At 37.9% G+C, this 18,658-nt stretch overlaps 1 protein-coding gene across 3 annotated transcripts in view; it reads right to left on the bottom strand.

Annotated features, from left to right (window-relative positions):
* Positions 1-18,658, bottom strand: part of Cntn1 (contactin 1) — a 321,618-nt gene that overhangs the window by 50,232 nt on the left and 252,728 nt on the right. For all 3 annotated transcript variants that reach the window (XM_042265297.2, XM_042265298.2, XM_076556639.1), the window contains 5 exons: positions 18,293-18,451; positions 14,318-14,467; positions 8,158-8,228; positions 6,170-6,404; positions 1,466-1,569 (listed from right to left, as the gene is read on the bottom strand). In XM_042265297.2, coding sequence (XP_042121231.1) covers positions 1,466-1,569; positions 6,170-6,404; positions 8,158-8,228; positions 14,318-14,467; positions 18,293-18,451 — 719 coding nt within the window. The remainder of the gene's footprint in view (positions 1-1,465; positions 1,570-6,169; positions 6,405-8,157; positions 8,229-14,317; positions 14,468-18,292; positions 18,452-18,658) is intronic.

The following is an 18,658-nucleotide window of genomic DNA, read 5'->3' as shown; positions in this document are numbered from 1 at the left end:
TCTTGGAGAACTGATCTTTTCTGAAGAGGAAACAGAGGGAGGGTAGATATGGGGGAGAAGGGAGGGGGTTCTAGAAGGAGTGGAGGTTGGGAAAACTGTGAATGGGATGTAAAGGAAGTAAATAAAAACAAAAATAAACATGGGTAGTATGAGTCCATGGACTGGGGTCTCAAAATGAACAAAAAGGAGAAAGTGTACCTAGCTGCTTCTTAATAGTAGAAGCTACCACCAGGTCATGTGATGGACTGCCACCAGCTCATGCTTCTATGACTTCCCTTCCATTATGGACAGGATCCTCAAACTATTACTGAAAGTGAACCCTCCCTTCTTTAAGTAGCCTTTGTCTGGCATTTTGCCAATGTCATAAGAAAGTTAACTAATACAATACTTAAGAAATACATGGTAAATGTCTACCATATTCACAGAACTGTTCTCAGCTGAGTTTGCTGGTGGAATATATGATAATAACAACTCAAGGAATGAGTGGTCTTGGCTCACGGTTTCAGAGGGTTCACACTACAGTTACTTAGAGAGATTCAGCCTATGTGTGGTCACTTGGTCCCTGTGCCTGGAAATAATATTAGAATGGATGGAGCATGCTCATTTTCTGACTAACCAAGAAAAAGGTAAATATCTTTCATGGATATTATGAGGCATATATTTAATATATTTATAATGGTCTTTTAATGCAGCATTAATAATGGGAACTAGTAAATGAAAGAAGATATTACTTTTAAAATGCTGATAGGAATTACCAAAATGCTGTTTAAAATCTCAAGGGTTGCCAGCATTTTATGAGACTGTGTATCTTACAAGAATGTGACCTGTAAGGTTCATGTATGACTTAGTGGTAGACTACTTGCCCAGTACATGGAAGCATTGGGTTTGACCAATGTGAGGGAGACAGGATGAGCATTACTATCTAAGTTTTTATTTTAGCCTAATCATTGAGTGCACAGAGGTCTCTGTGTCTCTCCTAGACAAGCCAGATAGAAACCTTTGTGTTACTCAATTTGTTTTGTTGTTGTTGTTTGTTGTTTTTCAAGACAGGATTTCTCTGTGTAGCCCTGGCTGTCCTGAAACTATCGTTGTAGACCAGGCTGGCCTCAGCTCAGAGTTCTGCCTGCATCTGCCTCCTGAGTACTAAGATTAAGGGTATCCAAGACCACACCTAGCTATTACACAATTGTTTAAATGAGAGATAATATCTGTATGTGTTTATTGGGTCCATGATGTTCAGTGCACACATATATATGATGTGTAAAGATCAGATTGAGGCAATCTCTCTCTTATCCCTTATAGCTTGCATATAGATATCCAGACCACTAAACAGAAGAGAATAGGGTGTTCAATACCAAATTAACCATTGAGACACCAGACATTGAAACACTAAGCTTATTATAAAATCTTTCCCTTACATATTTATGAATAAACACACTTTTTTACCGAAACAAACTTAACTCACCTGATAGCTTTCCACGATTTTCTCTAAAACATGCTTCCAATGAACAGATATCTCTGAAGATGATAGGACTTTCACCCCTACATCTGTGGGGGCTTCGCTGGGAGCTGAAATTGGGTAAGAGTGTTACTTTTCAGCCAGAAGTTTATGTAAAAAATTCAAATAAAGTTTTTCAAGTTTACACAAAAGTTCAAGTAAAGTTCTTTTGTATATGAATAAAATAGAATAACATTTTATAAATAAGTTTTAATAATCTTCCTATTTATCTGTTTCTATTGTTTTTATTTTAACTGTGGTCAGTGGTGATAAGTATACACACATATTCACATTCATGGATGTTTACACATGTGCACACATACACAGACACACACACATGCCCATATACATATACACATACAAACACACACACACTTTAACAAAACAGGAAATTTCAGAGGTCTCAGGATGTCCATAATCAGTTACTGTACTTTTAGAAACACTCCCAACTGGCCTTTCCATATAGCCTTTTGATACAAATTGAATTTAATTACATAATTCAACAGTTTTACTTTCCAAAAAATGGGGAAATTAGTAATTAGTATAGAGAGGCATTCATGAAAATTTTCTTATTGCTATTAATATAAATTACTAGTAAAGAGAATTATTAATAAAATTTCCCTCTCATATTTAAGCTAAAATTATAAAACAGTTCAAGATCCTTGAAACAAGTTGTGACATCCCCATTTCTTGGGCTCTGGACAGCTTTTCCATGCCTAATCTTCCAACTGGGCATCCAGTCAAATATGTATCAAAGGTTTCTCCCCCTCAAAAAAAATTTACATCCCTGGTGAAATTTACACAAAGACCCATGGAATCCTTGAAGCAGGGGTCATCAATTTTTATTATCTTTCATTAAAAAGACATAATCCTATTTAATGTTAAGACATGTCCCACGTGTGAGCAGCTATCTCTCCCAGTCAAAGTAAACAAGTAGTGCCATCATTGACATCTTAGCAGAAGAAAGACTGACAACTTACACAAGTTGCAGCACAGGCAGATTTTATGAGGCTCGTGAAATAGTCAAGAAAGAAATGTGACTAACACAAACAGCCATGACTGAATACACAAGAAGCATGGCCTTTGCCTAAACACCAACTTTAGCATCAAACAAAACAGTAGAACAAATTCAAGACAGGATGGAAAGATAATTGAAATCATTATAACCTGTATTTTCTCTGTCAGATTGTGGGGACCCACAAAGACTCTCTAGTGAAACCTTACTCAGGGTCAGAGAATCATTCCTCTCTCCTCTCCCCCAAGAGCCCTCCAACAGGTTGGATCTGGACTCTGACAGCCTCCCACATGAGATGAAGTCCTGTTTACAGCCCCAAGAAGACAACACATAATGGGAATAAACTATACCCCTGGGAGTGCTTGTTGTCTGGTTTTGGATTGAAATGATTTTTTACTTTTATTCTCTGGAGATACATAGTTAGTTTAGTTAAGACAAATTACTCAGCTGACTATCTTAATGTCTGTATTTTAAAGTAATATTTTATATATAAAATAACCTTTGTTTTAAACATAAGATAATTTGAAATACAATAAATTTTCTTAGAAATATGGAAACTAATACAGAATATATGTTAAGAATTCCCATTGACTTCTAAGAGCCAGTGCTACATTTATTTTTGAGTCATATGTTGCCAGCCTGGTGGCACATACTTGTGACTTCAGAAGGCTGAGGCAGGAGGATTTCTGAGAGTTTAAGGCTAGCCTGGGTTGCACCGTAAATGAGATCTTGTTTCAAAACAACGATACAATTTGTAAATCAGCCAGGCCAGGACATTGGATCCTTTTCTCTGAAAGAACAAAAGAGAACTGCACAATACTGCAGTTTTTTGAATTCTTTTTTTAGTGTTACTCCTGTGTACACCAAGAGAACCCTAGCTGAGAGTATTTTATTAAGACAGAAAGCATAAAATCTCCATTTTCTTTTCCATCCATCACTTATTCACAGAGTTCATATGAATAAGGAGGTGTGTGTGTGTGTGTGTGTGTGTGTGTGTGTGTGTGTGTGTGTGTGTAGGTAAGAGGATTATCCTCAGATATCATCCTCAACTGCTTCTCCATCTTCTGTTTAGACAAGGTCAGTGGACCCAGAGCCCACTTATTTGGCTCACCTGGCTGGCCAGTGAGCATCATGGATCCGGTTGTCACTACCTCTCCAGCATTGAGGTCACAGACACAATATAGCTCCTCATTTTTTTTTCTGTGTCTTGCAATCTAATCTAAGGTCCTCACGCTTGCACAGTAAGTGCTTTGCCACCTGAACCTTCTCCAGCTCTGCCTCATATTCTTAAATAAGTATGTAGTAAAGAGCTTAGCCGTTTAAATGGGGGAATCACAGACAGCAATCTAATTGTGTTTAACCTAAAATTGTGTGCTGTTCGCATGTACACAAAAAGTCCTCAACAAGTATGCTTAGTTAACTGAACAGTCCCAGAAAACAAAGAGTCATGAGAGTATCCCTGCCCTATTCTCAAATGGCTTATAAGAAATATTTTTCTCTTCTTTTAATTGATTTATTTTTATTGTGGTGAATTTGGTACAATTTGGACTCACCAAGATAAAATAGGTAATAAAATATTTTCTCTGAATTTGTCAAATACAAATGGACTTGACATTGTTGATGCATTTATTGCTTGTATATATTGTATATACTTACTGTACTTATTGTATATAGTTTTTCTTATATTAAGTATAACTTTTTTATTATTTTTATATTAGACAAAAAGGGGAAATGTGGTGATATTTGTGCTGAAATGTGGTGATATTTTATTTGTATGTTAAAAAATAAAGCATGCCTGGAGATCAAGGGGGAAAAGGCCAGCCATTTTTAAGTAAACATAGAAGTCAGGCAATGGTAGCACATGCCCTTAATCAGATCACTTGCCCGGCAGGGTCTCTGTGTGTTCAAGGACACACTAGGGAACAGAGCCAAGTGTGGTGATACATGCCTTTAATCCCAGTATCAACCATAGAGACCTGGAGGTCTGTACAGACAGGCAGTGACAAGAAAATGAGGTAGCTGGGCTAACAGCCAATGAGAAGGTAGAACAGCAAGGCAATAAAGGTACAGGTTAGACAGGAAGTACCTCCTTTTGGTAGCTGCAGAGCTGGAAAGGTATGGTTGGTGGCTATCACTGTTTCCCTGATTTCTAAGGCTTTCACCCCTATATTTGGCTCTGTGTTTCTTATCTAGTAAGACCGTTTAGAAATTTGTCTCCATTTTCTTCTATCATACATTACATCCTGATCACATTTTTCCTCCCTTCTCCCCTCTCAATTCCTCCACACACCTCCTCTCTCCCCCAGATCCACTTCTCTGTCTCTCTTCAGAAAAGAACAGGCCTTCCTGGGACAGTTTTTCTCTTTCAAAGAAAAATTTCAACTGGCTGGGGGAGGGAGCTCAGCGAGATGTTAAGAGCTCGCCCTGCAAGCATGAAAACCCTAGCTTGAACTCCAGACTGCATTAAGAAAAGCAAAATGCTAAGTACTGTGGTACATGCCTGTGACTCCTGAGCTGGGAGGCAGAGGCAGATACACCCCTGGGGCTCTTGGCCAGCCAGCCCAGGCAACTCTGAGTTTTCAGAGCAGGGAAAAGACCCTGTCTCAAAAGGAAAAACAAAAACAAAAAACAAGGTATTAAGGTTCCCTATGACCTGCACATGTATATACCAATATGCCCACATATCAACACTCAGGAGCACCACACACACACTTCAATATTTAATTGTAATAACAAAATGTACATAAATGCTGCCATTAGATAACATTCAAGATAAAATTCCAGGCAATTTTACAAATACTACACATAGTATTTTTTAACTGATACAAAAATTACATCATTTCCTTCTTTCCTTCTTCCCTCAACCATTCACATGTACCCCCTTGCTCTCTCTCAGATTCATGATTTCTACTTCCCTAATTGTTGTTATTGAACTTTAATTGTTATTATATAAACTATATATAACTATATAAGTGTATAAACTATATAAACATAATCTGCTGAGTTTTTTTGTTTTTGTTGTTACTTGCATATATATGTGATTTTTGGACTCAACACTTGGTATTGGATAACCAATTCAGGGTTTCTTATCTAGTAGTGGAGTTTGAAACTACATAGACTCATGGGCTGGAGAGATGGCTCAGTAATCATGAGCACTCACTGGCCTTCCAAAGCACCCAGGTTCTACTCACACTTGATGGCTCACAACCATCTGTAACTACATTTCCAGGGGACCTGAAGCCCATTACGTGTAGGCAAAATAACCACATACATAAAGTAACAAAATATTTTTTCAAAGCACACAGGAAAACATATACTCTACAAAGTTAATCAGGAATGGAGAATTGAGGACTCAAAAATTATAATCATGAGAATAGGACAAGATTTCATCAGCCAACTGTTTTAAGAGCAATGTCCTAATTTACAAGGACAGAATCAGAAGAGTGAAAAGGACTTGAAACACTTATAGCAGCATTTCTGTTATTTACATGGAAAGGCCGACATTTAAAACTGGCTTAGGAGAATACTTGCTTACTGACCACCCAGTAATATAAGAAGATCTTCACATACAATGCCTAAAGGAAAACACACTAAATCCTCCCAGTGAGTATAGTTTTCCCCCTCCATGACACCAGGCAGGTCTCTCATGCACCTACCGTCCTGTGCTGAGTTGATGACAGCGATGAGGCTATAGGGTCCATCTCCTTTGTTGTTGAAGGCCTTCACTTTCACTTGAAACGCAGTGGAAGGGGTCATGGTTTCGTCTTTGTGGACATAGCGGCCAGTGTCTGGGTTAGTTACGGTCACTTTCTTCCATTCTTCTCCATCAAATGGCTTAAATGCCACTATGTAGCCAAAATTGTTACCATAATGGTATTCTCTTGACAAAGGCTAAAGAAAAATTCAAATAACAAACAGCTTTGGGATACAGGGCAGAGGGAAGGGCTTTATGGGAATACAGTCACACAGAGAAGCACGCTCTTGGCAAAAAGGTATTTACTTCATAAATTAATGACGGTTGTGAAGATGCCAGAGCACCCAAGTATCCTCATCCATGAGATGATGCCATTCCCAGAGTGGTGTCCTTGCTGTTCATTGAACATCTCTGTGACCGCAACCTCTATCCTATCCACTCCCAACTAATTCTTCCCTCCCTCACCGTGGGAGGAGTACTGCTTCCCATACAGGATTTTCTCAGCCCATGGAATCTGTCATTCTAAGAATCTGCAGCCACCTTCTGACTTTATTTTTTTTTCTCCTTTCATATTGTTATGGTCAATTATACACACTTAAGTTCTTTATCCACTGCTACTGAACTCCTGGAAAATCAGTTGCACAAAGAAAGGAGTTGGTGAATTTGCTTTCTTTTTCATCCTTAGAACCTAGAGCAGGGCTGAAAAGATACAGGATCAATGTCTGAACTGCAGAATCTAAAGGTCATAATAGGAGCCCAGATTCTAGACTATCTTGGTTATTATCAGAAAGTGATTTTTAGGAGGAGCAGAGGTGCAGGTCCCTTGGAGGAAGAGCAGGGCCACTCCCATGTGCAAGGGGCTGGCTTTGGGCACCTGCTTCCTGAACATTGCACCAATGCTTCATTTCCTGGAACTTACTCAGGGTTTCTCAGGAAGACAACTGTCATTTGCAAGAAGGTTTGGGATGGTACAGACAGCCCTGAGTTAAAGGTAGTTCTAATGCCTTCTATTTGCACTTTTGAAGGTCTAATTTTTATAAATTTTTGCACTTTGGGATATAATATTGACTCTAAAACACACACACACACACACACACACACACACACACACACACACACACACACACTTTCAAACTAGCAAATTTTTTTCCCTAAATCTCACTTGAAGAAGATCTGATTTAAATGGCCATATAGGAGAGTTAAGTCACTTTCTGCTATACATCTGTTTCTTGGATAAATCAGTTGGATTCATGAAAGGAATAAAGATAAAGCCTGGAAATTTTCTTGTCATTGTTGACACCTTGTTGTGACCCTTTATTATCTCCAACAGTTGAATACTAAAACTACAGAATGAGTGGGTTGTGCAGAGTGTGTCTGCAAAGGTGCCAGAAGTCTAACTCAGACAATTTGTGGCTGTCATACCTTCCCCTGTCCCCGTATCTCCTGCTTTGAAAATCTAGAGTCAGACACAGAATTTTCCTTTGAGTTATGAAAACTAAATGAAATGTTTGGCTCTTAGTGTCAAACCCTTTGGGTGACTGCTAGAACAGATTAAGATGGATTAAAGTAGGCTTGAGTGAGAGCCAGTGTTCTGTTTAGAAATGGATTTGATGTCATTTGTGAACATAATCTTTAGTGTATAAATATCCAGGCAAAAGGTTACATGACTTATAATAGGTGAGTGGGCAGTTGTTCTCACAATCCCTGTGCAATCAAATAGTTGGATGTTTTCTAGGGCAACACATCCCTGAGCAGCCAGTGTCTTGTTTGGCACAGGAACTGCTTCCTAAGCACAGGAAGACGTGAAAGCTGATGTGCATTTATGGGGGAAAAAGTGTTTATTTTTTTACTCGAGTATTCCTTTTTTATTTTCAATTTATTTTGATAAAAAATGGGTTTGCAATTAAAAATAGACAATGCATCCCCTCCATGAAGTGTGTTAATACTTACCGCCCACGTTATTGTCAGCTCTCGGTTGCTTCCACCCCCACCTCCTACATCTGAGGGAGCCACATTTGGTGCTGAAACAAGTAAAATTACAAAAAGTAAACAGAAGCTAAGCTTTTTTTTCTTGTAATGAAGTTCTTATTTACCACAGAAACCATGCATTCTTCATCCACTAAGCAAAGTCCAAAGCGGGAGGAGCTGCTCAGCCACACTAGCAGAGGTGTATACCCATCCTCTCACATCATCCTTGGGTCTCTGTGTCTGGTGGAGACTCCACCATGTAGTTTCTATACCGTAGAACTGTCCTTTATGTACTCTTCCTTAATTCCCAGGCTAGCACACCTCTCCTGTCACGAATGGACACAGAAGAACTCACACACAGTTCTGCATGGAAGAACTCACTCACAGATGGACATGGAGGAACTCACAGATGTGCATGGAGGAACTCACACACAGCTGTGCCTGGAAGAACTCACAGATGTGCAGGGAGGAACTCACACACAGATGTGCATGGAAGAACTCATATACAGCTGGTTTGTACTTGACCCCATAATCAAATTTCAACAATCCTCCATGTTTCCTTTTAGCCCCAGAAATGTGGTATTTTATTTGTACTGAAATGTGATTTTCATTGTATATTAATAAATAAAGTTGCCCAGTGGTCAGACCTATTAGAGCCATAGCAAGAGCGTGGCGGCGGCAGCGGCGCACACCTTTAATCCCAGCACTTGGAAGAAGAGCTAGGTAGATTTCTGTGTGTTCAGGGATATAGCCAGCATTGGAGACATATGCCTTTAAGACCTAGGGGGCGGTACTTACAGGCAGTGATGAGGTAGTCATGTGTTTGGGTTTACAACCAATGAGAAGGCAGAACAGAAAGACTATTTAAAGACGGACACACAGGAAGTGGCTCTCTTTCGGGGAAGCTAAGAGCACTGCAGGAGGAAGGGTAAGATTTTATCTCTGAGCTCTGACCTCTCGGCTTTCTCTTTTACATTGGTTCTGTGTTTCTTATTTTAATAAGATGGTTGGTTACATCTACACAGAAATCAGGTTTTCTCACTTTTTTTTAAAGCCACACTGCTCTCATCTGCCCAGCCTAGTGCCTTTTTGGCTTTTGTCTCTCCTTGCAATCCCTCCAGGGCAGGTACTGCCTTCTGCTGAATAAGTGGACTTGGCTTCTAACTACACACGCCTGTCCCTACACTCCCAGCAATGTGGGCCAAGTTCAACGCTCCACAAGAAACAGACTTCCCCTTACAAATGCACTGGCTCATGTTAGCTGTCACCCCAGATCTGCTCATACCCTAAGGTGATGAAGTGTTAGTGCTTCCATGACTAAATCTCTTCACAATAGGGACCTAGTCATACCCATCACAAAACGTACCTCTAGCAAGGTAACACTCAGGGGGCATCAGAGTGTGACAAAGAGCTGTGACTCAAAGAAGCATATTTTAAAACTTCCATGTCAACCTTATAAATTCCTAGATGAAATACATATTTCAGCAGCATAGAAACTAAAATACATTTTCTTCCTCTGTCCATCAAGCTATGTGATCTCCTTTCCTCAGGAAGAGATTAATGTGAAGCCCAAGATACAAATTTGCTATTCAACTGTCACTAACTACTTGTATACTCGAGGGTGAAATTAGACACACAAGGATGTTAAGAGGTAAAGTGTAGCTCATTTGTTAATATATCCACATATTGCAGGCCAGGCTGTTAAAACAACTGTGAATGCCCTTAGCCCCCAAATTAATATTCTACATTTAGAACTCTGTGTGCTATGGAAAAATTAAAAGCGTCTTTCTCTAAAATCAATAAATCAAATATTGTTTTACCCCAGATACAAGTAGAGTGGTTGTGGGGGAATAATTTCAAAGTAATCTTAAATAAATGGTTATAAAAATGTATGGAATCAAATATTCCTCTTAGGACAAATGTATATGTCAAGTCATTTCTTTGTAATGCTTTTCATTAAAACCAATTTAAACCTTTTAAGTTATAACAGTTAAAAACAGACTATATCTCTATTAGACTAAACATTTTCTATTTTGTGATAAATTAAATACTTTCTAGCATGCTTCAAGTAAGGAGTTCAAGACTCATTTTCTTTTCAGAGAGTATCCATTCTGCTCATGCTGTTAAACTCAAAGTAAGAAAGCCACAGAGGTAAGAACTATGTCTGTTAATAGAAAATGTTGCTGTTTTGCCTAGGTTGTTGACTTATTATTTTTAGCTTTTGCAGGGTAGAAGCAATTTTCCACAGAGGGAATTGACATGTAATATGTGTAAATCGAATCAGAGAACAGAGCAGTTGGCACTCTATGCTCAGTCCTGCTTGAGGAGGAAGTCTTCCCACAGAATGCTTGGTCTCAGGGAAGTAAATCTTGATAAACATTAGCAGGCAATTTTTGCTTCAGGCTCCAGGCACTTAACAGGGGAAAAAAACTTGGTGTTCTTTAAGGCATAAATTATCAAAACAAACTTGAACTAATGTTTAAGAAGTGATAAATTATTAATAGTGAATAAACAATACTTATAGTTTTAAAGTAAGATGTTTTAAATCGTCCCTTTGCCAGCATTTTGGATAAAGAGTGATTTGTTTTATTTGTATAAGGGCCTGCATGTTTCAGCTTATAGTCCCAAAAACAGCTGGGAAATCAACTCAATAATATCATGATTATTTTTTCCAATGAAAGAACCTAATATTCCCAATTTTCCTTTTATATTTTAATTCTTAAATAATTTCCAGTTTGGGCTTTATTTGCCAACATTAAAACTGGCACATAAAAAAATCTGTGGTGATTTATTTTTTAAGACACGGTTTCTCTGTGTAGCTTTGCATCTTTCGTGGAACTCACTCTGTAGCCCAGGCTGGCCTCAAACTCAGAGATCCACCTGCCTCTGCCTCCTGAGTGCTGGGACTAAAGCCATGTGCCACCACCACCCAGCAAGAAATTCTGAATATGAAAATCATATATTTTCTAAAGATTGGCTTTTGATACAAAATGTGCTGACAAGTTATTTTTTAATTCGTGCTTTATCGTGTATTGTCATCTTAACACAAAGTTAAACATAAAAATTTCAGTTTATATCAAAAGTTCATTATTAAAAAAACAAAATTGAACATGGTTGTATGTGTCAGTCTATAAAACCAAGGACTGACATTCAATGTTCTATTTTCAATGTATAGATGCCTCTTTTTTTAACAGTTTCTTTTATTTTTGAGATTACAATATAATTATATCATTAATACACAGTTCTGAAGTGCTAACAGTACAATCCAATGAACTGTACAGTACTTGTAACTCGTAAGACTGGTGGTAGAGCATGCTGAAAAGTCTCACATGGCTCACAATTTAAATAGATGCTTTCCTATTGGAGGATAAAAACAGATTGGGAACCCATGGTGTCTCATCCAGCAAGATCACAAGTTTGTTTAATATTTGTAAATATAAAGAAACTGCAACATAACTCTGTAACTCCATCAGTGGACTTACAGTAAAGCAGTAACTCAGGTCAGGTGAGGACATTAAGTTTTGCAGAAACAAAGGTTGTGAGCAAAAAATCACAGTGCACAATAAATTTTTCTGCAGGTCTCAATCCGATTATATTTTTGTTATTTATAAGAAGTTAAAGGATTAAAGATTTCTATTGTTCTTATGAAAACAAAAGAATCATTCTAGTGCATTTGCTAAATTTGTTTACAAACAAACAAAATAATGACAATAATTTTCTCATACTACTACTGTTAGTAATAGTTTCCCCTCCTATTAAACACATTTAAAAAAAGAAAGATAGAAAACAAAAATAAATAAAACAGAGTAAATAAAAATACAAGAGTATAATAGTTTAATTAGGCATAAAGCTAAGGCACTATGCTTTACATATCATTCTTGGTTGTGATGCTATTTTTCCTCATTAAATGGACCTGAATTGGCAAATATATATATATAAAAGCTACCAAAATTAATCTGCCTTCACTGCAGAGATATTGATGTGGAGATGTGTCCTGTGATGATACAAAGCAAAGGGGATGCTTTTGTTACCATTTTTAATCAAAATACTGTTTCTTAAATTACAAATATATCTTCTAGCTGAAAACTCTAGATTGTGCACAGTCAGTTGAAGTATTACCACTCCCAGATGTGGTATTAGATATTGAGTATTTTTATATATTCCAATATAAAATAATCAAACTCAATCTTTCTGAGATTTAAAAAATGCATCCTTCTACTATCAGATACAAAAACAACTTATGATAGACTTCATAGTAATTGTCTCTAGGTAGTGAGTCCTTTTAAACAATATTATCTGAGATTAAAAAATAAAAGTATCATTTATAGCAAAATGCCTAAGAAAAAGGGAGGTCCTACAGATGAGCAATGTCAAAGATTGCCTTCTACTTTATGGACAATATTCACTAAGGAAACTGATGTTCAGAAAAGACACTGTTCACACAATAGAAAATAAATACAACTCAATGAGGAAAAAAATGCCCTAAATCTGAGACAGGTATGATGTTACAACTGAAATATTTACCTAACCCAACTTAAACACTTGAGATTTTCCTGAAATTTCATTCTGAAGTGAAGGCTTGTACAAACAAATCAAGTGTGATTTCTTGGTATGGAATTCTGTGGTCAAAACCACTAGTCACGTCACACTCCATTTGTTTTTCTTTGTTTCTCAAGAGAGGGTAAATAATCACACAGAAGCCACCATTGCAACATAGGTGGCATCTGAGATAGCAATGAGTAAATAAACCCAAGACCTGGCTAGGCAGTGTCTGCATCCTATACGGTTTCAACTTGGATTGTGTCTTCCCCCTAATGAAATTTCTGTGGTGTAGAGAAAACAGTATGTTCCAGGTCATTTTGTAGGGGAATATACAAAAACTAAAATTTCTGGTGACATTTACCTTCATATTTAAGGAAGAAATTGAAGCCTCAGTTAGGATTCTAATCCAAGTTTATAAAGTAGATGTGTGTTCCGAGTCCTGCTTGCAAAGCTATCTTGAAGAGTTAGCACCGTGAATTGGAAGACATCTGGATTTGAACTTTCAAACATATAAGTATGGCCCTTGACTTAAATCAACTACCTGAACTTCTCCACCCCATTGATAAGCAATGGGATAATCTTTCCAAAACAAACCAGGAGTTTTAATGATATTTTCTTTCTTTTGTCACTATCAGGGTTATCTGACCAGCTGCATGAAACTACATAGAACTGTAGTTCTATGGCCATCCCCATGACATTAAAACTTCTAGTTCTATTTGGAAATTGGGTCGAAGAACTGGGACAACCAAAAATATGGGTAAGTGACATTAAGAGACCACAGCAGAATTTTAATAATAGTCAATCATCTTTTTAAAATCTTTAACTCAAAACTCTCATTTTTGCCAAGGAAAGTTAAAATAAATGAACTCAGCCTATAAAAAAATGTTTTTAAATAGACAGGGATTAATAAAAAGAAGAAATACCATTAGAATCAGAATAACATTCTATTTTGGAAACATGGGGTAAAGAAAGAGTGGAGTACTTATTAAAATAAAGGGTATTTAAATGGAGTTGGAATTTAGCATAAAAATTAGAATCAGAATTGGTTGAGCTGCTATGAGAACCTAGTTAGATGACACCTGAGACTGTGTCTTAAGTCATGACTCTTGGGTGCCATGATCCTATGAACCTTTACCATCATCTCTCGTGTCTCCAGACCCTTCTTGCCCTCTAAACTCTGCCCATATGTGCCAATCACATGGGCTTTCAGCTGCAAATATTTCTGTAGTATGCCAGAGAAGTGAACCTCCCAAATCATTGAACCTGTTTAAGCCAGACACTTAATCATTGATTAAGATTCATTAATCTTAAGATTAGTGATTAAGATTCACAATTTATATTAAAGACTGCATATTCTACATATAAATCTTATTTGAATAGTTTCTGGTAGAATATGCTGAGAAAATACGATACTTATCGGTTTTTATATAATTAAAGTATCTCCTGCATTAATATTTTAGTAGTTATTTTATTGTTTTGGGCTACACACACAAACACTTTTGGATGAACCACTGATTACAGGAATATTTACAAATGCATCCTAGTATATATTAGAGGAGTATTGTAACCTTATGACATTTACAAAGGTTATTGCACATACCAGCGCCATCTGTTTTGATCCTGTTCGAGGGTATACTGGGTTCTCCTGTACCTAACGTATTGGTCGCTACCACCCGAAATTCATACTCCATCCATGGGATCAAATCCACCGCTTTTGCTGCCTCCATGTTTCCTTCAATGATTGGGGGATCTCAATAAAATCAACATAAAAAATAGAAATTAGCAGTTGACTAAATCCTTTCGGTATCTAGCCATTTTCATTTTACCACTTCAGAAAGACAGCACATACACAGCCGGTTAACGCAAAAGCATCTACCAATGACAAATGCTTTGTTGAGGAGCGTGAAAGTTCACTGATAACCATCTAGAGAAAGTGACAGATGTGTGTGCAATTTGCCTGTGTAGAAACCCTGAGGTGGGGGCTCCTGCCAAGCTCTGGGGCTCTGCCAAGCTCCCCGTTGCAGCCTTGCTGCTAATCCATGGGCTACCCCTTGAGTAGAAAAGAGCCACTCTCTTGGAGCAAATGCTAGTATGATATCCTAAGGCAGAAATTGGGTGAACTTCCGCTAGTGTGGTCCATAGGGAGCAAATGATTTTCTGCTTGAATTAAAAAATGACACCATGAATAATATTGCTTGTAAGTTTTGTATACTTACACCATCTGGAGCTAAGCTTCTATGTGCTATAAGAAGTTCTCAGCATTTCGGCTACTCAAGGGAGGTTATAAATCATCATGAAGATATGATCTTAGCTTGCTTATTTAATTGAGATATGATAAAAATACATAACCAAGACAGGTCTATATCTTAGTTTAAGCTTGCTTCAAACATTTCTATGTGTTTTTAATAATTAGCCTACACACAAGTACATGTAAATACCTGTATACCAGTTGGAGAATTTGTTCTTTTAGGCTTGCCTGTGACTCATTATGTTAATATTTGGGGAATTGTCATCTGTTTATGCAGATCATAAACACACAGCCTTTGAGCAGGTGGTGCTCAGTGTCCAGCTTTCACCTTCTCTACCTTGCATGCCAGGGCTAGCTCTGGTTGCCCCCTGTTTAATTTTTTTCCATTGAATGCTGGTTTCATCAATTGTCCTATCATCTTGCCACAGCTTTTTTTAAATGACTGAAGATGTAATTTTGACTTCCTGATTAAAATTTTGGCTTCCTCTGGTCTCTGTTTTCATTCTTTGTGGTTTCCCTCTCACATTAAATCCTCATATGTGCTTAAATTCACATGCAGAAGGACTTTGATTTCAGATGATGGAAAGAGGGCAAGTCAGGGTCTGCAGCAATAAAAGATCTTCATCAAGTAAAGGGAAAAAATAAAATTCTGATTGAGATGGAATCTTTTTCCCATGTCACTCTTTTCATCACCTTTGAGCTGCCCATAGAAAGAAGGATGTATCATCCTAAATGATAAGATAGCCAAGAATATGTCCATGTCAAAATTCAGAACCCGTGTGATACCTAATGTGAACAGTGGGGTGTCAGCAGAGAATTTTAAGAAGAGGCTCAAATTAAGCTAGAGATTTTTTTATATAAGACCATTAACTGTTAGTTTGTGACCCAATGATAAGTGTCTTTGTAGAAGACATAGAAGAAAGACCTCACAAAGAGAAGGAAGAAATATGACCATGGAGATAGATAGTGAAGTGATACAGTCATAGGCAAGGAACATGGGCGATGTTTCTTGTTTCTACAAGACACTGGAAGAGAGCTTGGAAGATCTGGGATCTGGGCATGTTAGAGCATGCTTATAAATGTACCACTGGGGAGGCAGAGATTCGAGGATCACTGGAGATTTCTGGCCAGCTAGCTTAGACTAGTTGACAAACTGCAAGTCAGCAAAGGACCCTGACACAAAAAACAAGGTAGAATTCTTGTAAGGAATACCATTCAAGATTGTCCTTTGGTTTCCAAGAACCCTTGAATACATGTATACATGCACATTCCTAAATGCATATATAGAAACACACACACACACACACACACACACACACACACACATCACATCACATCACATCACATCACATAAAATATCAGAAGCTGGAAAGTCAAGGGATATGTGGTCCTTTGGAACTGAGAAAGTATAGCCGTGAAAAGACCTTGGTATCATATGACTGGCATCTGAAACCATAAGAGTCAATTTGTATTGGTTTAATCTACAGCATTTGTAAAAGTTTGTTATGTTGATCACATAGAAAGAGTTTGGGGGTCCTGAGCAAAAAAAGCATTAAAGAAAGCTCAAAGAGGCAATCAGATCCACTCTGCTACTTCCCATGGAACAAATCCTCAGCACTACTGAAAAATCTTAAGATTGGAGACATTTGACACATTCCTAAAGGCCCATCTTGGCAATGATAGATTACTCCTGTGATAGCCAATGCTTCACTGAGACTCCTCCAAACAGCTATGAATGGGTTATGTTAGCTTCAAATGGGAAGAGCCATGCAGCTATTCCATGGAGACTACAGCTCAAAGGCTGACTTAAGATGGATGAAGAACTAGTCTGAAAATTCTGCAAACACAGGAAGCCAGGGAATACTCCCAATAGAGAAATCTTACTTGACTCCCTAGAATATTTGGAGGAGTAGAGGCAATAGGTCATAAAAGGTCAACTGGAGTTTCTTGGTGGTAAAAGTTGATTCCAAATATGGACATGGACCATATTTGCTTTGATAAAAAAAAAAGTAGAAAGATAATCATACAGCTCTGGAGCTTCTACCATGAGAAAGCACACTCCAACTGGAAGCCATGGCTTATAGGTAAATATAACCTTCTTAAAGAGGGAAAAGGAAGTAGATACTAAGAGAATAGCATCCAGTAGGATGGGCAGATAGCTTGTTGATAAAATGCCTATGTAACCATGAGGATCTGAGTCTGATCTCCCTCATCTATGTACAAAGCCAGGCATACTAGTATGCACTTGGAATCCCAGATCTAGGGAGAAGGAGATAGGCAGATACATGGAACTGGAAGGTTTGTCACACTAGACTAGTCAGCAGACGTGGGTCCCAGTTAAAGTCTATCACAACAAATAAGTGGACGCTCCAGAGGGATGACACAATGGGTGACTCTGGCCTCCACATGTGTACAAATGCACATATAGGACCATGTACACACTAACACATACAGTATATACACACAGAAAATAATATGTGAAATCTGCCCTTTGAATGATTAAGGAATGTATTTAAAACCTATAAAACAATATACATGTATGTATATTTTAGGCAAATATAAAATAATACTAACTGCATTCTAAAACATATCCTTATGCTTTTATATCTACAGATATTTTTGCTCCCACCATGAATCAAAGAAGCTTCTTTTGTCAGCAAATGGAGACTATTACAAAAAAGCAAAATTGGTCATAATTCAGAGAACTATTGATCCCAGGGAGCCTAGCCCCAGGGAATACAACTACACAACTCCTGTAGCCAAGGCTCGGGATATCAAGAAGGTACAGAGAAACTGTAATAACCAGAATACCAGGAAATCTGCTACATGTGAGATTGTATCTCCTAGGAATGACTAAGAATCTTCACCCAGGTTACCTCAATGACATGGCTACCTAACAAGACCTTAACAATTATAATCCTAATAGATACACTAATGTGGAAGGGGGATATCTCATGGGTCCCACCCCTAGACAAGGAACTACAGGCAACTAATGATCACTGAGAGCAGAAGAATTAGCCTCAACCAGGGACAGCCTCCTAACTGGTTATTCAATACAAATGCTCAGCCCTGAAATCATATACATACAAGCAAGACTAAACAAATTTAGCAGCTTCTATTTATATATTTGTGCATTCTTATGCATGTGTGTAACAGTGGTAATAAAAGAAAAAAAGACCATTAATCTGAGCAAGTGAGGGGGTCATGGGAGGGATTGGAGAAAGGGGGCATTAGGAAGACTTGGAGGGAAGAAAAATTAAAATTAGAAGGGACAAAAAGGAAAATCACATGGAAACATAATTAGGCTAATTAGACAGGCAAACTTACCTGTCTTTGCATCTTTCCAGTCATCTGAGAGAATAGTCTTGGTCTGGATAGTGTATTTAGAGATAGGACTGTGATTGTCTGAACCACGGCTCCAAGTCAGTGCCACAGAGGTAGCTCTGATGTCTTCTATTCTCAGGCCACCTGGAGGGCCTGGGGGGCCTGGGATAAAGATGTGGGTAAGAAATCAGTGAGTCTCAGTTAGTGAATTAAACACACATGAGAATACACAAGGGGCCTCCTTGCAGTTATTCTAAACAATGCAATTTGTGTTGGTTGTTGCTCTTCCCTCCAATGTAGACAATAAGAAATGATAGCATATCCTGTGCTTGCACTTAATTATTTCATGTGTCCCTTTGTAAGGAAGGC

The sequence above is a fragment of the Peromyscus maniculatus genome, chromosome 20, assembly GCF_049852395.1.
Source record: "Peromyscus maniculatus bairdii isolate BWxNUB_F1_BW_parent chromosome 20, HU_Pman_BW_mat_3.1, whole genome shotgun sequence".
NCBI classification, from domain to species: Eukaryota; Metazoa; Chordata; class Mammalia; order Rodentia; family Cricetidae; genus Peromyscus; species Peromyscus maniculatus.
Note: the sequence above shows the minus strand (reverse complement) of the source record. Positions and strands in the feature narration are given on the sequence as shown.